The sequence below is a fragment of the Mesoplodon densirostris genome, chromosome 15 (assembly GCF_025265405.1).
Source record: "Mesoplodon densirostris isolate mMesDen1 chromosome 15, mMesDen1 primary haplotype, whole genome shotgun sequence".
Lineage (NCBI taxonomy): Eukaryota > Metazoa > Chordata > Mammalia > Artiodactyla > Ziphiidae > Mesoplodon > Mesoplodon densirostris.
The window spans coordinates 25,775,037-25,799,149 of record NC_082675.1 but is presented as its reverse complement, the minus strand read 5'-3'; the positions used below and the strand labels follow the sequence as shown (position 1 = coordinate 25,799,149).

General features: G+C 54.6%; 2 protein-coding genes across 9 annotated transcripts; one reads left to right on the top strand and one right to left on the bottom strand.

The window, feature by feature from the left end:
* Positions 1 to 40: 40 nt before the first annotated feature.
* SNRPD3 (small nuclear ribonucleoprotein D3 polypeptide) lies at positions 41 to 11,148 on the bottom strand. Its single transcript, XM_060118494.1, has 4 exons — positions 10,545 to 11,148; positions 9,010 to 9,153; positions 2,023 to 2,215; positions 41 to 274 (listed from the first exon to the last, which is right to left on the bottom strand). The coding sequence occupies exons 2-4, from the start codon at positions 9,133 to 9,135 to the stop codon at positions 213 to 215; spliced, it is 381 nt and encodes a 126-aa protein (XP_059974477.1). The 5' UTR covers positions 9,136 to 9,153; positions 10,545 to 11,148; the 3' UTR covers positions 41 to 212.
* On the top strand, positions 10,703 to 23,440 carry GUCD1 (guanylyl cyclase domain containing 1). Of its 8 annotated transcripts, none has more exons than XM_060118485.1 (6): positions 10,703 to 10,893; positions 15,878 to 15,962; positions 16,814 to 16,979; positions 18,159 to 18,250; positions 20,130 to 20,371; positions 21,046 to 23,440. In XM_060118485.1, exons 1-6 carry the CDS (start codon positions 10,788 to 10,790, stop codon positions 21,138 to 21,140), a joined length of 786 nt encoding a protein of 261 aa, XP_059974468.1. In that variant the 5' UTR covers positions 10,703 to 10,787; the 3' UTR covers positions 21,141 to 23,440. The 8 variants fall into 8 exon arrangements, with proteins under 8 accessions (XP_059974468.1, XP_059974469.1, XP_059974475.1 ...); XM_060118486.1 differs by having other exon boundaries at positions 10,704 to 10,893; positions 21,049 to 23,440; XM_060118492.1 differs by lacking the exon at positions 10,703 to 10,893 and adding an exon at positions 11,258 to 11,593 and having other exon boundaries at positions 20,259 to 20,371; positions 21,049 to 23,440.
* Positions 23,441 to 24,113: the final 673 nt, after the last annotated feature.

The following is a 24,113-nucleotide window of genomic DNA, read 5'->3' as shown; positions in this document are numbered from 1 at the left end:
ACACACACACACACAAAAATACAAAATGAACACACAGTCCTTATATTCTCAAAAAGAAAAAACCCCACCATATTTATTTAGTTTAACATTTACCCAGATCTAAAGAAAAAGATGTCAAAAGATAACCTAAGACATATACATACGCACGCACCCCCTGACCCAGATAACCTAAAAGAAAAAAATAAAGGCAAAGTTCTGTCCAACAGATAAATTTATCTTCGCTTCTGGAAGATGTTTCCACGTCCCATTCCACGTCCTCTCCCTCTTGCGGCCACTGAAAGAAAGGTGGGGAAGAGAAAGGACAAGGCCAGGTTAGTAAGGACTCATATTACAGAGCAGCCAGAGCCCCAGGACATGGCCCAGGAAGGGGCCTGAAAGGCCACCCGGTACAGCACCATGCTCACCGTGTCACATTTCATGGGGGAAACAGAGACCCTGGGAGGGGCAGGTGCCTGGCATCAGAGCTGGAGAGCCCTGGACTCCTGCCTTCCAGCCCAGCACTGTTCCCCACCAGAGGCAAGGCCTTGTGGCAAAGGTGGTTTGGGGACCCAGTACGGGAACCATAGAAAAGATGACTTCTCAGAGCTGGCCCAGGGTGAGCTAATAAAACATGACAGATGCATTTAATTCACACTGAAAATTCTGAAACAAACAGATGTTAAATGTTAGTATCTATTAAATCTGGGTGAGGGGTTTTATTATTCTTCGAGCTATTCTGCAGGTGTGAAATATTTTGGAATGGGGGGAAAAAACCAAAACCACTCCCCACATAAAGACTGCTGTTCTCTGTGACCCAAAGGTTCTAGGAGACCAGTGGCTTTGAAGAACGGGTGACAATATCCTGACGGCTACTAACTGGAACCTCACCCCTCTCCTCTTACAGAGCCTGGGGCTGGCACAGGCACAGTGGCTCAGGCAGAGGTCAGCGGGCCAAGGCAGACTCACTTCCAAGCGCCTTCTAGTGCTCGGCCACTGGGCTCCTCCCTTTGCTAGAGAAGATGGTATCGTTACACAGTGACAACGAGGGCAGCCCTCCTTGAGGAAGCAGAGAGAACAGCAGCTGTAGCACAAAGCTGGAACTTCTGAAAATAGTTCCTTCTCCAGGACAAAGGTCCAGAGCTTTGGTCCCATCTCCCCACAACTATCTCTCTTCCAGGAAGGGCAAGGAGATTCTCTGATCAGTTTTTCTGGAGGGCATTTTAAAGGGTTATTCTACTGCGTCTTTAAACTCAACATATGTACTGCAGCTAAAAACACGGACAGAGGTGACTCCTGCACTGTAAAGCCTTTTACCAATAAATACTAAGACGGTTCCTAGCGACTGCATTTGCTTTCTTAGCTAATCAACATGGCAGAACTTTTCAGGACCCACATACAAAACTCTGGTTGGGCTAACCAAGAAAAGAGGTCAGACCAAGTCACTGGGAAAAGGCTAGTCCCACTTTTGGAAAGTGGTAAAGGACGGACTTATTTTCAAATGTAAGAAGTTTTGAAAATGAAGTCAGCCCCCTTTAATGGGTAAAGATGGCTCAAAACTGCTTATTTCTTATCTGAAAGTGGATTCCCCCCCCCATTTCCCTTATTTATATTGTGTATCAGTAGACATCCCCAGCCTCAAGAGGAACTATTATCCCATTGCTTTAGGAGTCAGCTAATCAACACCACGGTGCCTCTAGTCAGCAAACTAGACCAGGGCAAGCTTCCCCCAGACACCCCAGAATTTCTGAAAACAAAGGGCCTCCTAGAGAGTCATTATAGGAGACTTATCTACTCTTTCATTTAAGTCCCCATCTTCTTTCTAAGGAGCCACTTTGGATTTTGCATAACTCCTGTAAATGGGATCAGGTGAGGCAGACAGAGAAGGCAGGGCACTTGGATCCCCCAACTGCAGGGAAAAGGGGTGGCAATGGGTATGGAGATGGCTCAGGTCAGGTCCACCCCCATGCCCCAGCAATAACAGGGCATTTCTAAAAGGTACATGACACACCCGCATGTCACAACCAGTGCATGAGGAGCACCTACCTTGGGCCTTCAGAATAGCAGCCTTTCCCCGACCGGCCCCCGAGCCTTGGTTTTTATTTTTCATGCTCTTTAACATGGGTGCGTTTTTCAGCATGTCAGGCAAAATCAGAAAGCGGATCTTGCTGCCACGGATGTACACCTGCTCCAGCTGTGCCACTCGGCCATCTCTGTATGTGACTGTGATGTTGGACATCTGGAAGGGAACCACCGGCTCATGAGTAAAGGCCAACAGCACCAGTGGAGAGCAGGGTATGTGAAGACAAGCCTCGGCAAGGAAGGGAGTCCAGAAATGCAGAAACTCACATCACTAAATAAAGCTGGGGGAACTCCAGAGGGTCTATTGTGTGCGCCAGGGACTGTGCTCAGCACTTCAGAGATGGTCCTAACAGTATGAGATTTCCCATTTTTAAAGATAAAAAAACTAAGGCACTTGTCCAAGGTCCAACAGCCAGAAGGCAGGGACTCCTGATTCAAATGCCTGGACTGGCCCCCAAAGCCCCAACTCTGCCATCCTCGCTCTCCCACCAGCACGTGATAAACTAACTGAAATGGCTTAGAATTGCTTGTCCAAACCCTGTGTCCCCTCCCGCATCTGCCCAGTACATGGACTGCAAAAGCGCCGTGAGGCTTACGAGCATGCACCAGATGCGGTCCCTGACCTCCCAGGGGACACACTCTAGTAGGTGAGACAGAGCCCCTCTGGCTTGGGTGACAGGGACTGAGAAGTGGGGGTGGCAGTGCCTGCATGAATGGCTCAGAATAAGGACAGGTGTGAGGCGAGAGTTCGCACAAAGACCAGACAGGACACGGAGCAGAGGAACTGGGGCCGAGGGCAGGGCCGTCACCCCAGAGACTGTGGGGCCACGCAAGTCTGTGGACAGAGGCAGGGCAGACAGGGCTAGGGCGGCACTTCGGACAGATGAATGCGTCAACCGTGGGATGGGGGGTGGGGGCTGGAGGGGGGCTTAGAGGAGAATCCAGCCGGGATACTGGCTGGGCGTGGGAACGTGACACAAACCTGCCAGTGCCAATCTCAACAGGCACCACGTTTATCAGATAAAGCAGTTTATTTTATCAGCCTTCTGGATGGAAAAGGACTACAATTTATTCAGAATGGGTCAAGCGCACATGGGAGAGAGGTGTGCTGGCTCCCCAGTTTCTGACTGCTTGTTGTCACCTCAGCCTGACTTGCTCTTTTCTTCGAGTGTTAACTGGCCCCTGCGGCCTCTGCATGAGCGCCCAGAGGCAGAAAGATCAAACACGCTCTAAGGCTGCCCTGCAGCTGCCAAGCCGCCTCCCCTCCAGCACATCCTGGTACATCTCACGCCCTCCTCTGTCACTGCCTCCCCAACCCGCTCTGAGAATCCCTGACAGAGGCTGTTACATAAGATCAACAACACTTACACTGAGTGCTTTCACAAACGGCATGTGTCCACCTGGGCTGAAGCAAGAAAGAGCCCAGCATCTCTAGTCCTATTACAGCCTAGGAACCAGGCTGGCCGCTGCTCTCGCGCTCTCTCCACGGCACCAGCAGAGAAATGGCCGTGCCGTGTATCCCTCCGCCGGGTACACAGCTTGTCAACAAGCCCAAGCTGCGCTCGCATTATGAGCTAAAGGCAGCAACTTGTGTGAACTCGGTTTAAATGAAAGTCAGGCAGGAACACCCCGTCCATTCAACTCTCCCAAACAGCCACAATGAAACACAGATGGCATAAGTCAGGTGCCCAACTGCAATGACACTTTGGGGAGAGAAGATCTTAGTACAGACCGTCTCTGTACTCATTACCCACATGTCTGGGGCCGGGACGGAGGGTGCTGGGTGGCCAAGGATAGTCGGTCACAGCATCCCAGCTGCGGGGCACACGGCGAGCAGCCAGCAGATGTTCACCCCCTCCCTGTCCCACCATCCTCATTTTCCTGTCTGGAATCTGACAGTCAGAACTGAGGGCCTGATGCTTTCAGAGGCATGGGATCCAACAGGTTTACTCTAGGCCTCATTTTAGAGACTGTCGCCAAGTTCACAGACTTGGGAGTCAGACACTTGGATTTAGATTGGCTCCTTCCATGCTTGGTCACCCTGGGCACCTGGAAGCTTGTCCTCAGAGATGTCCTGTGATGACTCAAGGACCTATTGTATGTAAAACCCCAGCATAGTACCTGGCACAGAATGTGCATGCAATGAACGGAAACTTCTGGCACTGTTAAGCCACAGCCATTTGGACACAGGTCCTAGTTTGACAAGTTAAACTAAGACTTCAAAATGCTTAACAGCACCCAGTAGAATTTAGAGTTTGGTTTCTAAATTCTACTCCCAACCTAAAAGCAAGCAAGGCTCCTGAAGAAATGGCTGATTCCAGAGCTGGGTTAGGGAAGGTAAAAGATGAGCCTGTAACAAGCATCTTATACCAGAAGATAGGGATGTGCTCCCCCAAAATGACCAGGACACACCAAAGGACACAAGAGTCAGCTTGCGAGGCTCCTACTGGTCAAATCTGGGATAACTGGAACATCAAAATAAACAATGACAGCAATGGATTATAACACCCTTAACAAAACATATTGACAGTATGAGCCTATATTGATAGTAAATGAATGGATAAATGGGGGGGGTAAGGGAAGGCACTTCCATACAGCAGACCCAATAAATACAGAAAGAATGATGGAGGAAAAACAAAAATTATTCTTTGTAACCATCATAGTAAAAAGATTCAAGCAAGAATCTTCACGGCAAGCTAAATGGGGCTGAAGAATGGGATAATAATGAGGAACAGAATGCTCACAACGTATTTACTTAAAGAACCTCCCCACAAAATTCTCATTAGTTACAAAAGGAAAAGGAACATACAGTGGAGAGACCACATAACAACCAAAAGATCAAGGTTAACATTGCAAACAAGGGGCAAACAGGTGTTTAGGCCTGACTGACCCTCTGAGGAGACAAAAATCACACAATAACAGCCCATAAAAGCATAACCCAAATCTAATTAGGAAGAAGCATCAGAGAAACCCCAAACAAGGGACATTCTAACAAAATAACTGGCCTCTAGTCTTCAAAATCATCAATGGTGTGAAAAACAAACTTGGAGGAACCGTCCCAGACCAAAGAAGCATCAAATGAGTTGACAACTAAACCCAGGAATGAGGCAGAGAGGACTACACGGCCATAAAGGACACACTGTGCACCTGTAGAAACTGGATACACTGCAGGTTAAAGTACTGACTCAATCTTGGAGTTCTTGAATTAATAACTGCACTATGGATACAGTAAGAGGAAATATACACAGATACACACAACATATTATGCAATAAAGGAGTATGATGACTGCAATCCACTCTCAAATAGCTCAGAAGAAACATCTAGGTAGATTTTTCCACAGACCATTACGCCACAGCCAAGAAAACAGTTCAAACAGTCCTGTCACTGACGGGGTGATCATGCCAAAGCCCCCAAAGCATCATTTCTTCAGAATCTATTAACTATCACTTTTCCCCCACCAAAACATCTAGGAATTACATCACTTTAAAAATAATGAAATTCTGGATTTGGCCCTTACTCTCTTTTTAAAAAATAACATTTACTGTGCTTTATGATCACAAGCTTAACACGATTGTCATTTTAAAGTAAGAAAAATATTTTTAAAAATTTAATCACATATAAGTTCCCACGAAAAAACAACTATTCACTTTGGTCTTCCTCAAAAACCTTTTTTTGTTTTAAATTTTATTTATTTATTTTTTGGATGCATTGGGTCTTCGTTGCTGCGTGCGGGCTTTCTCTAGTTGCGGTGAGAGGGGGCTACTCTTCGTTGTGGTGCATGGGCTTCTTATTGCGGTGGCTTCTCTTGTTGCGGAGCATGGGCTCTAGGCACACGGGCTCAGTAGTTGTGGCTCGCAGGCTCTAGAGCACAGGCTCAGTAGTTGTGGCACATGGACTTAGTTGCTCCGGGGCATATGGGATCTTCCTGGACCAGGGCTCGAACCCGTGTCCCCTGCATTGGCAGGCAGATTCCTAACCATTGCACCACCAGGGAAGTCCCCCACACCATTTTTATAATAGAATGTTATTAAAACCCAACATCAAATGGCAAACACTGAACTCAGCTGCCCTCTAGCAAAGAACAAGCAGAGAGAGAGCCAAGAGGACTCTCTCATCCCCTAAGGGCAGACTTACTGAGACTAGGAAGAAAGGAGAACAGCAGGCACCATCGGCCTCCCAGCCCAGGGACACGTGAGTCAACTGCGCTGGGTGCTCACCACAGTGAGCTCAGCTCCGCCACAGCCTGCTGGGGTCTATCCAACACGCCAGGTTTCGCTGTACCCCGTGAGGCCTCGAATCTTGGCATGGGCAGGGTAACAGGCTGAATTGTACACACCCCCCAAATTCATATATTGGAAGTCTTAGTCCCCACCAACGTGACTGTATTTCAAGACTGGATCTTTACAGAGGTAACTGGGCCCTAGTCCAATATGACTTATGTCCTTATAAGAAGAGATTATGATACGGACACACACAGAGGGAAGACCACGTGAAGATAAAGGAAGAAGACAGCCATCTATAAGCCAAGGAGAGAGGCTTGGAATAGATCCCTCCCTCACAGCCCTCAGAAGAACCAACCTTGCAACACCTTGAGCTCGAACTTCTAGCCTCCAGAACCCTGAGAATAAATTTCTATTGTTTAAGCCACCCAGCATGGGACTCTGTTATGGCAGCCCTAGCAGATTAACACAGGTGGAAGGAGGTGGCAGGGCCCCACTATCTGACATGCAACGGCTCGTTTATTCTGCACTACAGTGCTGAGGCTGAGGTGCTATTTTTATCCCTGATTTAGAAAGGAGGGAACAGAGGGTGAGGGAGGTCCAAAGCTCATGACAAGTCACACCAGGTGGCAGGCTGCAATGATTCCAGATCCATCACAGGGTCTGTGTGCTTTACTTCACACTGGCTACCATCAGAGAGAACACCAAGGTCACCCGGTCAGACACCTTACCTTCACGTTACAGATGGGAAGTCTGAAGCTTTGCAAACTCAGAAAGTTATCCAAATAAACAGCTGAATAAACACACGAAGAGTCCCTATCCTAGTCTTGCATTCTACTCACCAAACTGAAGCACCTTAAAATGGATGAGGATGCCTTCAGCCAGGGGACTGGACCTATGACAGCCATACCTCACGAAGGCAAAGGAAGCCTGGCCCCACCAGACCTGCAGAGAGGCCACCCACCCACCTCTGTGGCATTAACACCGAGGAGAGAAACCTGCAGTCACCATATGTCTATTTCCCCAAACACGAGGGAACCCCCAGCTGGTCAACCTGGCAGGAAGAGGATGCTCAAAGCTACAGAGAAATCACAAATAAACCAATGAACCCTGTGAAACAATGGATACTTAGGACACCTGTCCTGCAATATGACCTTGGGTAACTCACCTCACCTCTCTGACCTTCAGTTTTCTCACCTAGGAAACATCAACAGGTACCATATGTTGACATTTACAACGTGCAAGGTGCTGAGCTAGTTGCCACACACACACACACACACACACTCATCTGATCTTCAGAACAGCCCTGGGGTGGGGGTGTTACCCCAGTGGCAGTCTTGGGAGTGCACTGCTCGGACTGGGATCCACCACAGCATTCACCCTGAAGCCACTCTCTTCGCAAGCTGCCAGCCAATGACTGACCACAGTGGGGGTATAGAGCCAGGCCACCTGTGCCCCATGCTAGACTCTTCCAATGAGAAACCTTCCTTTGCCTGGCTGAGACTTCCTCAGAGATACACTACCATCTAAGGCTCTTCCTACTCAACCCTCCTTCCTTTCCCCTCTCCTTTCCCCAGTGTCAGACCAGCACCCCAGACTGAAAGCTCTCCTGCTCCCTCTCCTTTACCCTTTATTGTTAGCTTTCCCAGTCAATCTCTTGCAGAACTAATTCTGTTCTCATTTTACAGATGAGAAAACTGAGGTGATTAACATGCCCAAGGTCAATCAGAATTCAAAGCCACATCTGATTCCAAAGTCCAAGCTCTTAAGGAGAAATTATGTTACACACTTTGTAAAGCGATGCCATACAAATCCACGTGACTGTTAACAAAAGGCAACGCTGTGCCACAGGAAGGGCACCACATCAAGAAGTGGCTCCAACATTCATTAACAGAGTGACGTTCAGTAGATGAGTCCTTTAATCTTATTCTTCCCATCTTTTTTTTTAAGGTTTATTATTTATTTATTTTATTTATCTCTGGCTGCGTTGGTTCTTAGTTGCGGCATGTGGGATCTTTTGTTGCAGCTTTTCTCTCTAGTTGTGGCGCGCGGGTTCCAGAGCACATGAAGCTCTGTAGTTTTCAGCACATGGGCTCTAGTTTAGACATGCGAGCTCAGTAGTTGTAGCGCTCAGGCTTAGTTGCCCCATGGCACGTGGGATCTTAGTTCCCTGACCAGGGATCGAACCCACGTTCCCTGCATTGTAAGGTGGATTCTTTACTACTGGACCACCAGGGAAGTTCCCTATTCTTCCTATCTTATGGATGATGAAACTATCACCAAACCTGCTTACCTCACAAGGTAGTTGCTATAAATGCAATCAAATGAGATGCCTCCCCCAAGAAAAATGGCAAATAAACACAATATGTGAGCAGAAGATTCTGCTAACTGCAAAGCACTATGCAAACATATGGGGTAACTGAACAGTGGCCCCGAACCCGATGGTTTTCTTGAAGGTAGTGTCACTTTTCTTAATCAGGTCCCCAAAATATGGGAGAAAATGATTATGGGATTGGGAGACACAAAGAACAAAGTTAAATATTCCAAACTTCCGAATGGCTCTTATTTATACTCACATCCCCAGTACCCGTAGCAGTGCCTGGCACACATTAGGCACTCGGTAAATAACTGCTGAATGAGAACTTCAAAAAGACCCCCAACCACCATCTTTCTGTCCTCCAAGGCACAGGCTCAAGCCTCCCCTACAGCCTCAAGTGCAAAGCAGGATACCTGGCAGTTCATGTTGTCCTCTGCTTCAATGAGCTTCCCTCGATACACCTCACCAGTGTTCGTCTCACATGTCACGATGTGACCCTCAGCCTCATGTAGGACTTTAATCGGCACGCCAATAGACATCTCGGCAGGAAGAGAGTTCTACAGTGAGAGAGACAACAGTTAGTTCACCTTTCAGAGCCCAAGAAGGCATGTGGCAAACACCACGCCCTCAAGGCCTGAAACTACACAAAACTTAGCAAAGATGCCAAAGGTGCGGGTTTTTTTTTTGTTTTTTTACAGAAAAAAGTAGCTTAACTCCTAGCTTGAAGGACCTATCTAGCAAACACATGCAAGATGTGGGTGGGGAGGAACAGGGAGGCTAGAGGGAAAGTTAATGGAAATGAAAAGTGCCTCCCATCTCCCTCCCACTGTAGATCGCTTACTTTTCATCAAATAACTATGTGTTCCCCAATACTGTGTGTTGGAGAAGAGAAGGTTGGAATGCATGTATATTTGTCAACCCTCAGTTGTGGGTAACATCTCTTGGAGAACCTATGACACAGACCTGAGCTGTCCAAGGCAGTAGCCACTGTCTACATGCAGCTACTGAAATTAAACTCAATTAAAATAAAATAAAATTAAAATAGAAAACTCAGTCCTTCAGTCACATTAGCCACGTTTCAAGAGCCCAATGCATTGGGCACTAAGCAGTGCAGATACAGACCAAAAGAGCCAGGCAAGTCGAGAAGAGGCTGTGCATTTAATTCAACCTATTAAGTGCTCTCTGACCCTCCACTTACTTCACCATCAAGGCTAAAGAGAAAATAGCAAAGTGTTCACAAAGTGACAATGTGCTACAAGCAGGAAATGCTTATCTTGGAGGAAAAACATAATCAGGGCAAGAGCCTGACTTGACCTAATTAAAAGGGAAAAGCAGTGGACTTTTTCTGTTCCAAGATGGGCACATCTTGTGTGGTCAAGAGAGGAAAAGGAACAGGAGAGGTTGGGAAAGACAGGCTCCCCTGGTGCGGAGCCTTAGGAGTGTGGATTTTATGCTGAACGCAGTGGGGGAACCACGGCAGTATAGGAATTATCCGATGGAAAGGCATACGCACTTACAAAATGAATCGAACGCGATTTAGAGGCAGGGAAACTTGATAAAAACTTGTGTAACAGTGTAGAAAGCATGAGGGGACCAGTGTCTGAAAGGGGGATGGAGGCAGAGATGCAAAGGGCTTTGAAAAGGATCACCCAGGTAGGATTTGGGGGAAGGAGGCAATCAGTTAGAAATGATCTCAAGACCATTACCTGGATGATTCAAAAAACACTGGCCTGGAGAGGTATAGAAACTGAAGAGCATGTACTTTGGGGAAAAGCTAACGAACTCACTCCCAGGCGCTAGTGAGGCGACGCTCATGTTTGGGTGGCCGGGCTTCCCGCTCTTCTCCCTCCCCGAGCCCCGCAAAGCTTCCCGGCAGCGCGTCCTCCTCCAGCCCCCGGCCCCTCGCGGGTACCTCGGCCTACCCTCGCCCGCCCCGGCCTCTCCTCACCGGTTCCGGTCTCCTCTTCTTTTCTGGTACGGAGGTGACTCTTGCGACTGCGAAGGCGTGAAGCGAGCGAATGGCGGGTCCCGCTCTCCCAGAATACCACGCGTTCCCAAAATGCCTCGCGCAGGGCCCGCCCCCTTCCTTTTCCTAGTGGCGGGCGAAGTCTCGCCTCCGCTTTCTCCTCACCCCGCCGGCTGGGAAACTTGGGCTCTGGTATAATAGTTCCGGGCCCGGAAGAGAGGGCTGATGACCGGACCCAGGTGCCGCCGGAAACATCGACCCTCGGGCCGGCAAGGGCAGAGGGGGGTCGCGTTTCCAAGCATCCCACACCAGCGACGGGCTGGACGGCAAGGTGGGCATGGGGGGCGACAGGCGGTGGGGCCGAGGGTCAAGACCTGCCCTCACAATCTAACCTTGAGAACCCGGCAGCGCCAGGTAAGGGGCGCCCTGAGCGAGGCGAGTATCCCACCATACGGATAGGGAAACAGGGACGGAGCGGAGCGGGGGCGGCCCGTGACCTTCCCTCCAGGGGGTCGGAGTGGGGCTTGGTCTCCCGGAGCCCCGCGCTCTGCCTCGGCCCGAGGCTGGCGGAGGAGCTGGCCGGGCCGAGGCGGAGCTTGCACGGGGAAGAGCCCCTGGGGAGCCCGCGTTTGCGGAACGCCCGGGCCTGGGCGGAGCTTCCGGGGAGCCGGGCGGGGAAGGGGTGCGAGGCTCGGGAGGCCAGGGGCGGGGCTCCCGGGAGCCGGGACCGCTAGCGACCGGACGAGCTGAGATCCCGAGCCCGGGGGCCTGGAGGCGTAGGAGTCGGGGCGGGGCGGGCCGCGGCCTGGAAGGGCCAGGGCGGGGCTTGGGGCGGCCCAGCCGCTGCCTCCCCTTCACCCCAGCGCGCTGGTGCTGGCGGTGGCTGCCCAGGATCCCGGCGCGCACGGGTCCCGCTCCAGCCCCAGTCAAAGCCGAAGCTGCAGCCGGCTCCGGGCCGGGGCCATGGGAGCCCCCCGCCGCCCGCGTCATGAGGACGGAGGCGGAGGCAGCGGGGCCGCCGCTCGAACCCGGTCAGTGCTCCTCGAGGGCTCAGCTCTCACCTCGGGGAACAGGGGGGACCCCGCCCTAGTGCGGGGCAGGGTCCGGCCGCGCGACCTTGGGCTGACGGCCGCCGCGGCCCGGGCTGTAGAGCTTTGAGCGAAACCTGGCCAGGTGTGCACTCCGCCTTGGCCACCCCACCGCCAGCCCCGGTTAGTTGGGGTTTCCTGATACTCCCTGGGCTGGGACCCCAGGCAGCTCTGATTGCGGTCATGGTGGGAGGGTCCCCGTTGAGAGTTAGGAGCGGCACCTTCCCCAGAAACGAAAAGTCCTCCTGGGGCTTGGAAGATCCTGTCCCCTCGGGTAGTTAAGGCCTAGAAGGGCTGGGAACTGGCTGGGAGTACAGAGCAATGGGGGAGGGCCTTCCCCTGGCCTTCCAGACCCAGCTACAGTTCTTCACTCTCTAGTTCCTCTGCCCCAGGTGGCCTGAGTTCCTTTGGGGCGGAAACAGACTGACCCGTTCAGTGCGGTGGTTGCTTTTCTAAGTGGGGGAGGGGGAAAGCAGTGATTCCTGCTCTGCTTAAGGCACAGGGTTGATGAGAAAGAGAAAGGGCTGGTAAACTCTAAAGTGAAGTGCCAACACACTGGAGAGGTCAGGAGCACATTAACCCCAACCCTGAGGCATTAGTGGGACACTGTGATTGCAGCAAGGAGTAGAGCCCGGGGCTACCCTGGGATTTGCCTGCCTACTCCTCCAGTTACCTAACTCTGTGATCTTGGATCAGACACTTGCCTTTCCTGAGCCTCTGTGGAGTAGTGACTCACGTTTACAGGGAGCTTTCTGTGGGCAGGCACTATGCTAAGTTGTTTACGTGCAGAGCCTCGTTAATGCTCATAATGACAAAGTCGGTTACCAATGTTATTTACACTTTTGCAGATGAGCAGACTGAGGCCGAGAGGGGTTAAGTATTCAGGGCCAGTGAGCTGCCTTCCTTCCTTGGCGACAGCTGCCAACTGAAGCCAGGCCAGGACCTTACAGGCAGACCCTAGCTCTCAGGTGGGACAGTCCCTTGGCTCCAGGCATCAACATCTGGCAGCAGCTTTGGGCTTGGAAGGCCTCGCCTACTCTTATCACCCACCACAGGAGTATCTCTGGGTCCCTGTTGGCTGACCCGCTTGTGCCAGGATTCGGGATGGCCACGTGGGGACGTTTAGCCACCCTGGGGGTGGGGTAAGGATAAAAGAGTTAGAGAGCAGGGCAAGAAGAGAAGGGGCAGCAGAGTTCCCGAGGGCCCTAGAGAGCCGCCGACCTCTGCGACGTTTACAGCTGGGCATAGGGGAGGCACAGGAAGAGTCAAAGCCTGGCCAAAGATGGCCCAGCTAGCCAGTGTCAGAGCCCAGGCCACAGAGCAAGGAGGGAGCTGTGAACAGAGGGGCACAGTCTGGAAGCCTGGGGGAAAGGGGAGTATTGTGGTGACACGTAGGCCTGGGTATCTCGAGGGATAAGGCCTTTTTGAAAAAAAACGCCTTCCATTCGCGATTCAAGCATGTCTGTGTGCCAGCTGTGGTCTGAGGGTTGGGAGGAGGCGAATGTTGTCTGCCTGCCACTGAGGAATTCCCAGTCTGTCCAGTGGGGAAGTTACACACCACCTCCAATCCTCCATATAGAGGGCCTCAGGGAGGGAAAGAGACCAGAGCATTTGGATGGGAGACCACCTTTCGGACTAAGGGATATGCAAGAGCAAAGGCTGGGGAGTAAACAGCCCATGTAGAGAAAAACAGAAAGGCAGTTTAAAGCCACAGTGAGGGGTTCTTGAAGAGGGAGGCACCCACCACAAGGGGACAGCACACTGCATAGGCTTCTCTCTCCACTCAGCTCGTTGGGGGATTACTTTAGGATGTGAACACCTGGAGGGCAGGGCTTGGTCTCAGTTACCTGACACACAGTGGTGCTTAATAAGTTCGTTTTTTTTTTCCAGCAAAGGTTTGAGTTACTACTAAGCATCAGACATTAAGCACTGGGAATAACAGTGAACAAGATTAGCACATTCTCTGCCCTTAGGAAGCTTACAGCCTAGTGGGGAGACAGGATAGCTTTATTTTATTTTTCTTGTTTTTGTTACTTTTGCTAAGTACTGTGAAGGAAACAGGGAAATACTGTGAAGAAGAGCCCCTTCTCCCAAAGGTACAGTCAGAAAACGCTTCTCATGGGAGGAGACTTTAAGCTGGGACCTAAGTGACAAAAAGGGGAAGACTTGAGTACTGAGGGTAAGAGAGTTCCAGAGCTGCACATATAAAGGTCCTGGGGTGAGGGCCAAAGTGAACGAGTGGGGCAGGCCTTACAGGCCTTAGTAAGAGATAAGGACGTTATTCTAAGAGCAATGGGAGACTGGAAGGTATCCCTCCAGCTGCTGTGTACAGAAACAGGAGAGGGGCTGGGGGTAGAAATTGGGGCAGAGGACAGGCAGAAGTCAGGCAGGATGGAGCCCTGGGGGCTGAATCCATCGCAGTGGGTGGAGGGGAATATCAGAAGGCCTCTAGTCATGGCCTGGGTTCCTTTTAGAGCCTCCAGGGGTCGGGGAAGGAGGGAGCAAAGCCTGAGCCTGCCTGGTCTCAGTGTGCCTGGCCCCAGCTGGATGGAAGTCAGGGCTCACGGCAGCGCCTGTGAAGGGCTTCGCACACATTCTTGCCCCAAGTGCCCACAGCACCCTGTGGGCTGGCGTCTGTGAGAAAGGAGCAGGCACCGAGAGGCCATGTGACTCAGCCAGCTGGTGGCCTGCACTTACCTGTGCCATCCTGCCTTCCAAGGGCCCCGCTGGTGAGGCATAGGAGAGAGGACAGTACAGTGCAGCAAAGGAGCAGTCACGGGTCCCTGCCTCCTGGGAATGTGTGACAGCCCAGCAGGGCACAGATGAGCTCGATGCGGGGGTCTCCTCCTGTGAGCCAAAGCATGAACTCTGGCCCGGCAGAGTGCAGATTAGGGAAGGGGCACGGCCAGCCTGGGATCAGGGAAGGCCCCAAAAGTGCTGGCATCTGAGCCAGGCCTTGAGAGCCGGGGAGTGTTTAGACATGGGGAGTAGGAGCTTGGGACCCACTCCAGACAAGAGGCTGCCTGGACAAGACCAGCAGGTTGAAAGGCCAGGACAGACTCCAGGATTCATGGGTGGCCCTCCTGGTTGGTGCACGCAGTGGAGGCCAGGGCAGCTCTGCACAGACCAGTCGTGGGTTCAGGAGAGTCCCCTGGAGACCCCTGAGGCAGGGAAACCACATGGGCTGAAAGGGCGTCCTAAGTGAACAGAGTGCTCACAGCCGGAGAGAAATCCTTCCGGTTCTTTAGACTCTAAGCTCTGTCCAGATTCACAGGATCCCAGGGCAGGCGGGTCCTGCAGGCCGCGTGCCAGCTTGCCTGCCGCAGCCCTGCCTGGCGCCCCCTGGCTCTCCTCTCTAAGGCACACCCCCCCCCCAACTTCCCCTATCCTGGCCCTTTGTTTTTCTCCTACTCTGCTTGTTTTTGCTGTCCACCAGGGCAGGGACCTGTCTGTGTCACTCACAACCATCTCTGGTTCACATGCCAGGCACTTACTGGGCTCTTGGGAATTATTTGTTGATTGAACAACTGAATCAGACCAAAGTCCCTACTTTAGAGATGGCCAGACTCTGTCCAGCATGAGGGAGTCAGTGGCCTAGCCCACAGCCGGCCACTGGCAGAGCCGGGGCTGGAATGCCGGAATGCCTAGGTCGGGCCCTTTCTGCTCCGCCCAGGGTAGCGTTCCACATGCAGACACGTGACAGACCCCTCCTTGTAGCCCTGGGGGCTGTGGAGTCAGGGGCCTCAGGAATTCAGACATGAATATCTGCTGAGTGCCTCCCGGCTGCCACCCTGTCCCTGCCTCCTCGGAGCGCCCACCACAGAGAGGGCTCTGGAGAGGGGCCTGTGGGGCTGGGAATGCACGGAGTGGGGCGCCAGGCACAACAGGGGTCATCATGGAGAAGTGACGTCTGTGGACAGGAGTTAGCTGGTGAGGATACGGGGAGGCAAGGAAGCAGAGGGTGCTGGAGCAGCAGCCATGAAGGCCTTGTCCTGGGAGGTATGGGAGCCAGCCCACTGGAGGGTTTTGTGTAGGGCTGGCCTGCTCTGACTGGCATTTCGGGGAGCTCACTGCCGTGGTGAGGAGAATGGATTGGGGGGCCTTTTGTAAGGCTGTGCACTGGTCCCTGAATGGCCCCTGCAGGATCTGGGCAGCAGCTGATTATGGTGGGAGTGGCAGTGGTGGGCCCTACACCAGGGTCTGTGACCTCCGTGTGTTTCCATGCAGGGGACTTTGTGCAGCTGCCCGTGCCCATTATCCAGCAGCTCTACCACTGGGACTGCGGCCTGGCCTGCTCCAGGATGGTGCTGCGGTGAGTGGGCAGGCCTTAGCCCTCCCAGTCCACAGCACCTGCTCTTGCCGGGGGGGCACACAGGGAGAGACCTGGGTGGGATTCATCGTCCATGTGGCTCTCCTCTGTTGGGGCTTGTGGGAGGCCCAGCTTCCATCCAGGCTCCATCCCACCTGCAAAAGCAAGCAACGGTGGACCAGGCCTTCCAGGTCTGCGTCCTGAGAATGCCAGGGCTCTGGAATGGCCAGGAAGTCCCAGGTGCCTGGGCCTGGCCCACAGAGTGACCCCATGATTGAGATGTGGTGTCCTCCCCACCCCTGGCCTTGGACTCTTGGGAGACTGAGTCACTAGGGAGCTGACCGCTGAGCTGAGGCTGCGTGAATATCACAAGAACCTTGACCACTGGGGCACGGAGGGACCATAGCCATCTGCTTGTCACAGAGTTTTCAGGTAGCAGCCTAGAACCCCAGGGCAGCCTCTCCCTTACCCATTTTACCTCCTGGAATTCCAGGCAAGATAGGGTTCAAGAAAAGGATTCTGTGCCTAAAACTTAGAAAACCACTGATGTGGTCCAAGCACTTAGATGGTCCTAGAGACGAAGCTGGCGAGGCCAGAGAGGATGGCAAGACTTGACCAGAGTCACAGCCAGCAAGAGAGGTCAGACGCAGAATCCAGGCCCTGGACTCCGTGGCCAGCGCAGTGCCCCCAGCAGCCTCGGGTTGTGCCTGTCAGTGTGTGGGCAGGACGTAGGGGTTCATGACAAAGGACAGAGCCTTCCGGGGGCGCAGGAGCTCAGACAGTGGCTGGCAGGCCCTCGGGTAGAGGGTGACCCGGGTCAGCTTCCCTGACTTCAACAGCCCATCTGCCCACAGCTACCTGGGCCAGCTGGACGACAGTGAGTTCGAAAGTGCCCTGCAGGAGCTGCGGCTGACCAGGAGCATCTGGACCATCGACCTGGCCTACCTGATGCGCCACTTTGGCGTGAGGCATCGCTTCTGCACCCAGACCCTGGGCGTGGACAAGGGCTACAAGAACCAGGTGAGCGCCGGCCACTGGCCTTCACCAGATGTGGTGATCAGAAGAGGGTGTGGTCCAGACCTGGACACCCAGGTGAGCACGCAGTGTGCGGAGACCGGGGAACCAAGGCAGACGCGCTATGGACAGGACTTGTGAGCTGTCGGAACAGATCACCTTGGGTCCAGCTGCTCAGAGGACCCCAGTAGCAAGCCGGGTCCCTCCTGACACCCCCACCACAGACACCCACCGCCTGCCTTCGACAGCACCTGACGATGCACAGAGGAGCGTCTGGGTGACCTTCCTGTGTCCTTCCCTGTGTCCCAGCATGAGCCGGGCCAGGCCTCAGAGCACACACTGTCCTCCTCCGCCATCATTCACCGATTTTCTTCCTTCTCATGGGGACAGCTGGCTCCAAGTTGGGTCATTGGTGTTCTGGAAGAAAAACCAATATACTGTCTTTCGTTTCTTTTATTTTTCTTTTTAAAAAAAATGCCAGCATAGCCTTGCCCATACCCCAGTGCATTTTCCCACCCAGCACAGCTGGAGCTGGTCTCACCTGCCTCCCGCAGGGTGGATCACGGCCCACACTCCAAACTTTGGCACAGCAGAGTCACTACCGGTCTCGCTGGCAAGAGGGTTGTCGCACGGTGGCCAGTGCCCGTCAACCTAACTCTCCTCTGAACCTCCTAGACCAGGGGAAGAAGGCTCACGGATCTGGCTTGGTCAGTGTGGCCGCGAGGCAGAGGAAAGGGCCTAAGAGCAGGGTCTTTTCTGCCTCCCCCACAGGGGCTCTGGCCCCCTTAAGACCCCTGCACCAAACAAAGATTGTTCCTTGCTAACATACACTGGCTGAGCTGAGTGATGGCTAGATATCCAGGGGCCTCAGCCGGCCCATTTGCTCATTCACTCCAGAGTCCTGCCCATCGGGGTACACAAGCCCAGGGGCGGCTAACCTTCCACAGGGTGCCAGCCTGAGCCTGCTGCCCACCCATCTCCTGAGCATCCTCCTCATTCTCTGTGTGGTCCTGCGCTCCCGGCCAGCTGCCCTGCCCACTCGGGACAGACACAGCCTCCACCCAGGCATGCTGCCTGTGCTGTCCCCCTGCAGGCTGGGCTCCTCTGCTAACTCCAGAAGGTGCTGCTTACTCCATGCAAGTGGGGTGAGGGCAGTGGCCTCTCCAGCTGCCCTTCTCTCTTCAGTCCTTCTACAGGAAGCACTTCGATACAGAGGAGACCCGGGTGAACCAGCTGTTCGCACAAGCGAAGGCCTGCAAGGTGCTGGTGGAGAAGTGGTGAGTCCACCCCACCCCTGCCCTTCCTTGTGCACCTGCTCACCCACAGTCTTGCAGGTTGGGGGGAGGCCTCAGGAAAGGCTGGGGAGTCAGGCAGAACTGGGGTTTTCTACCCAGGTGGCCCTGGGCACTGACTGACTTGCCCCCCCTCCCCAGGCCTTAGTTTTTCCATCCATGAAATAGGAACAAGTGGGGCTACATGACCTACTATACACAAAACTCTGGCCTGGGGTAGATCCTGAGTGGGGGATGGAGGGACAGGTGAGCAAGACAGACTCTAGCCAGCCCTCGGGCTGCTCACAGAATGGTGGCATGGGACAGAGCACAGGGACCCTAATAAAGGGGTGACGGCCTGGGGAACATGCTGGCACGGTGATGGAGGGTGACAGGGACAGCCCAGGGTGACACTGTCTAGGGAGGCCTGGCTGCCAGATCTCCCCACGGGCTGCTTGACCTTACGTGGATCCCCCTTCTCAATCTACACATGGGGGCAGGACTCAGGAGACACCGCGAACGACTTGCCCCGATGCAAGCCATTTCTTTCCCTGGGCTCCCTGTAGGTAATGCGCCCAGGCCTGCTGGCTCAGACCTGGGCTGGGCCCCCCAGACCTCTCTTGGGTCTCCCATTTCCCCCAGATTTCTGTTTTCATTGTAACGTAAGCTAGGCACACGAAAGCCCACTGGGAAACAGGGAAAATGTCTCCACACATCCTTGGGCCCCGTGAGCACATGTTGGAGGGAGAGGCCGCCGATGTGTGCTTAGTGGCACTTGACAGATGCTGCCTTGTTGAGTGGAGAGCTGGGGCTGTCCCCGTCCGCCAGGTGAGGAAACTGATGGGGAAAACAGTGTGAGTCACCACGGCCACCCCAACTCAGCCATGCTGTGACTCGAACCTGGGACTTGCACCCCCGGGGTCCCATGGAGTCTGCTCTTTTCCTTCCAGTCCAGCCCCTGCTTTTCCCGGTCGCTGAAATCCCACTCTGGTACATACCGTTGGCAACTCAGCCAGCTGTTTCATTTCAAAGACCAAATGGAAAAATAGCATGTTTCCCTGGGCCAAGGCAACAGACCGGACAGTCCTGTGACTCAGCCTGGCTGGAGTTGGGCCAGGCCATGAGGTGCTAATGTGTGCTCCTGAGGAGCTTGTAAGGACGGAGGGCCCAGAGTGGGTGAGCGTCCCCCCGTGAAGATGTTGGGGCCCCAGGTGTAGAGGACCCTTGCAGCCCTTCTCCCCTCTGGGTCTTACTTGGACTTGCTTCCTTCTGGGGGCATTGGAGGGGGGCCGTGCCTAAGAGTCTGGAGCAGCTGGCTGAACTGGGGGTTCCCCTCAATGTGCTGCTGACCAGTCCTTCCTGGGCAGCCCCTTCTGCCACGAGGAGCCTTAGAGAAAAAGAAAAATAACCCTTTCAGAGAAGCACTTGGTTTTGAAACTGGTGAAGTCGTGCTTGGCTCAGATTTTGGGAAGCAAATTAAACCAACAGTTTACATTAATCACGCATCATTTAGGGTAAAAGACCAAGGCGGGGGGTGCTTGTACAAAAGAATTCACTAACCAGGTCAAGAGGTGGGGTGCTGCTCCAGTGGCGCTTGATGGGGGTCTGTCTGGAGCTGAACTGTCACCCTGTGAAGGGCCTGATGGGGCCAGCTTGTCCTGGGCACACTCAGAGCCCTCCAACCCTGGTCCCATGCTTGGCCCCCATCTGAGCCTGGGCCACCGTAACAAAGCAGGACATTCCCACCTGCGAGGAGCTCAGGGCAGACACGAGCCATGTCCCCAAGCTTTGTGACACAGGACAGGACAGTGGTCCAAGTGGGGGTCCACTTGAGAGACGGGGAATGGGGCCCAGCGGCGACAGCTGACCCTCCTCCTGCCCACAGCACAGTGAGCGTGCAGGACATCCAGGCCCACCTGGCACAGGGCCACGTGGCCATCGTGCTGGTGAACTCAGGGGTGCTGCACTGCGACCTCTGCTCCAGCCCCGTCAAGTACTGCTGCTTTGCCCCCAGTGGCCACCGCTGCTTTTGCCGCACCCCCGACTACCAGGGCCATTTCATCGTGCTGCGTGGCTACAACCGGGCCACTGGCTGCATCTTCTACAACAACCCGGCCTATGCTGACCGTAAGTGTGGCAGGCGGGAACAGTGGGCGGGGCGGCCCCTGGCCCCCACGACTCCTCCCATTCAACCTGGTGTGGCCAAGACCTACCTCAGTGCCTTCTCCCCAGAGCCCCTCCTCCCCCTGGACTCCCTCATCCTTGCCACCCCTCTGGCCATGCAGGAAACCAGCCACAACTTGGGGCTGTGCTAGCCTCCACGCCCCTGTCATCACAGGCCAGCCCTCTCCCCCTCACACTGTGCCAGCCCCCTGCCACCTCCTGGGGCCCACCCTGCTGTCTCAGCTGCACGGGCCACAGTTTCCACATCCCCCAGGCCAGCCCTCCGAGGACAGCCAGCACACTTGTCAGAAAGGAAAGTCTGCCCAGCCCCGGCCCCAGCCCTGGCTCCAGAACCCCCCAGGGCTCCCGTGGCCCTGGGGATGGGGAAGGACCACCCTGACTCACACAGACTTGTCCCGTGCGACCTCGCGCGTGTTTCTTCCCCTCTCTGGGCCTCACTTTCTCCATCTGCTGAGCTGGGGAAAGGTCAGAGAACAAGCTCACAAAGGCTGCAATAGGCAAGGAGGGCTTCCCGAGCAGTGAGGGGCAGCCAGGCATGTGGGACGTGGCTTCCCTGGGCGCTGGTCAGGCAGGTGCTCGCCTCACCCGCTGACCCTGCTCTGCCCCTCGTGCTCCAGCAGGAATGTGCAGCACCAGCATCAGTAACTTCGAGGAGGCCAGAACCAGCTACGGCACGGACGAGGACATCCTCTTTGTCTACTTGGACAGCTGACAGCAGGAGCCTGGTGTGCCCAGGCCCTTGGACCCCACCCTGCCCTGCCCCAGCTGGGCCCACTCAGGAGGCCCTGGCCCAGGCCTGGGGCTGCCGGGGCTCAGATGTGGAACTGTGGCTCTGGCTCATGTGACCAAGCCCCAGGGAGTTCTAGGAGGCTGAGTCCCACCTGCTTAATCCACCAGCGCCGAGCCGTCATGCCACTTACCCTGCACTCCTGCTGGTTGCTGGGTCGTCACCGGATCATCTGAGTGGAGCCTCCCCCAGGACCCCGAGGCTGACTCCAGCTGTGCTCAGGGGACATCCACCCCTACGGGTGCCCTTGTTGCCTGTGAGCCAGACCCAGGGCAGAGGGAGAAGCCTGAGCCCATCTCCCCACAGACCTGGTGACTGAGCCCTGAGAGAGATGTTGCTTGTCTGTTTGTTTGGAGACTGTGTAGCTGGCCTGGGCCCCCGGGGCTGGGACTGCTCCAGCCTTGCAGGGACCTGGAAGTACCGCAGACCCCCCTGGGCCCTTTGGTGGATGCCGCCGCCCCCTCCCACCTCCCAGTGGGACCAGTTCCTGCAGCTGATTGCAAGGCTTCTGGCCCCTGGGGAGGGCTGGACCTCAGGCAGAAAGGACTCTGAGGCTCCTGCGGCCCTCCAGGTACTCCATCTCCTTGGGGTGGAAACCTGGGCTGCAGGTGGGACCCTGGCTCCTGCTGGCCAGCAGTGCTCACAATGCCTGACCCCAAGGGCCAGGAATAGCTGCCTGGGCCCCAAAGATGCTCACACCCGCAAGGCTTCCTGACTAGGCAGGCAGCGGGACTTGCGTCTGAGGGCAGGGAGCCCCAAGTTTCGCAGGGTTGGTTGCTGGGGCCCTGGGCCTGCGTGGCTGATCAGTGGCTGGGTGGAGGGTGGGTACTGTGACCCTCCACCACCCACCCTGGTGTTCACATCAGGACCTTTTGCACAGAACTTTGGGTCTCTTCTGTTTGACAGGAGGGGTGTTGCCTACCCAGGATCACACAGCACGGCACCATAGCATGGACTAGAGCTGTTTTCTTTTTCTTTTTTCTTTTTTTTGAGAAGGGGAGGGTGGTGTTTTTGAGATTTAAGTTTTCACTTTATGGGGGTGAGACTCAACCTCAAGTAAGACAATAATAGTGAGATTGTAGGTACTTTGGAACCACTGACACCTCTCTTCACAGGACAGGTAAGCCAGCCCAAGTTCTCTTTCAAAGGGGCCTCTCACCATACGGACAGAATCTGGCCCAGGAGAGTGGTGGAGCTGGGTCTTGAACCTGGGTCTGCACCTGAAAAATAAGGACAGTGGATCATTCCCAAAGGGGCTGGGGATACCCACGCCTCGGGTTGCCTCTGGCTAGTGGGGTAGGGATGCCTCAACAGCCACACCGCTGTGGCACCATGCATCTCGGTCTTCCGGTGCCCAAGGCATGATGTGGGGCAGCTGCTGCCCCTCCCTCAGACTGCCGACCATGGCCATGCTCCGCGTCTGCCCCTACAGAGCCGTGGCTACTCTGAGGGGCAGGGGTGGGCTCTGCTGACAAGGGCTGTCAGACCACCTAACCACATTGTTCCTCAACACCAGACGGCCTTGACCAAGAGGGAGGCGTTGTTGGTTGGGTAGCCACCCTGGGTTTCAGAGACTAGAGCTGCCTGCAGACTGGCCTCGTGTCCATTGCCTTAATGCTGGGTGGCCCAGGATCCCAGGGAGCGCTGTCCCACGCCCAGGAGTACCATGCATGGTGGCTTTGGGTTTGGGTGTCCTCAGGAGGGGTCCGGGTAACACTGGTGAGGACAGATGTGTCAAGGGAAACAGAGGAAGTGAAGCTTTCAGGATGGCTGCCTGTGAGTGAGGCTGGCACGGAGAGCAGCCTCCACAAAGAGAGGTCACGGCACCTCTGTCCATCAGAGACACTCAATCCCTGGGCTTGGAGGAGGGCTTCTCAGGGCAAGCGCAGATTAGAGGTCACCTGTCTGGAAGATTCACAAGAGCCGCCTGCCCCTGGGGTGGTGCCACCTGCCTGGGGAGGGTCATGGAGGCAGGACGCAAACCTCAATTGTGTCGTGTTCCCGCACAAATCATGAAAATGGGGCTGGAGACAGAGCCCAGACGGCAGGAACTCTGCCTACAGCACGTGGCACCACAACCCCCTGGTCACACACGGGGCCACGCTGGACTGTTGGCTCTGTTCAGCCACCTGGGGACAAAAGGGATCTTTTGCATTACAGAGATTTTATACATATATTTTGTTTGTAATGAGCCATTCTCAGTAAACATTATCCTCACTGCGAAATGAGTGATTCTTGTCTTGTCCTCGGGTTCTCAGCACCAGTGCACAGGAACCCGAGCCCTCGACCTGCCACAGCAGGTTTAGCTGGGACTGGAATAGCTTCCTGCTTCTCGGGCTTGCATCCCTTCCAGGGCCTGTGGAGGTGCAGACAAGCAGTGCTGGAGGTGGGAGAGCCTCAGAGCTCAGCTCGACCTTGACCATGGGTCTTGGAGAGGGCCTGGATGATGCATAGCTGTGGGCAGGAGGAGGACCCGGGAGGGTGGGGGAGGAGTGGGGGGACAGTGGGGCCCACAGGAGGGCATGGGGGGTGCAGAGGGCAGGACTACAGCCCTCCCTGCACCCTGAACCCTTTTCTGCTGGCTGCTGGACTCCTGGCATTTTGCTTGATAAGAATCTACAGAAAGGACTTCCCTGGTGGCACAGTGGTTAAGAATCTGCCTGCCAATGCAGGGGACACGGGTTCGATCCCTGGTCCAGGAGGATCCCACATACTGCGGAACAACTAAGCCTGTGTGCCACAACTACTGAGCCCGCGTGCCTAGAGCCCGTGCTCCTCAGCAAGAGAAGCTACCACAATGAGAAGCCCGCGCACTGCAACGAAGAGTAGCCCCTGCTTGCCGCAACTAGAGAAAGCCCGTGTGCAGCAACGAAGACCCAATGCAGCCAAAAATTTTAA

What these genes read in the sequence shown, in the direction of transcription:
- SNRPD3 (XM_060118494.1), bottom strand. Translation starts at nt 9,135, where the DNA reads ATGTCTATTGGCGTGCCGATTAAAGTCCTACATGAGGCTGAGGGTCAC. An exon ending in AGGACAACATGAACTGCCAG is followed by an intron (nt 2,216 to 9,009) that starts GTATCCTGCTTT and finishes GTTCCCTTCCAG; the next exon opens with ATGTCCAACATCACAGTCAC. An exon ending in TGCTATTCTGAAGGCCCAAG is followed by an intron (nt 275 to 2,022) that starts GTAGGTGCTCCT and finishes CCTTTCTTTCAG; the next exon opens with TGGCCGCAAGAGGGAGAGGA.
- GUCD1 (XM_060118485.1), top strand. Translation starts at nt 10,788, where the DNA reads ATGACCGGACCCAGGTGCCGCCGGAAACATCGACCCTCGGGCCGGCAA. An exon ending in TGCTCCAGGATGGTGCTGCG is followed by an intron (nt 15,963 to 16,813) that starts GTGAGTGGGCAG and finishes ATCTGCCCACAG; the next exon opens with CTACCTGGGCCAGCTGGACG. An exon ending in CAACCCGGCCTATGCTGACC is followed by an intron (nt 20,372 to 21,045) that starts GTAAGTGTGGCA and finishes CTCGTGCTCCAG; the next exon opens with CAGGAATGTGCAGCACCAGC.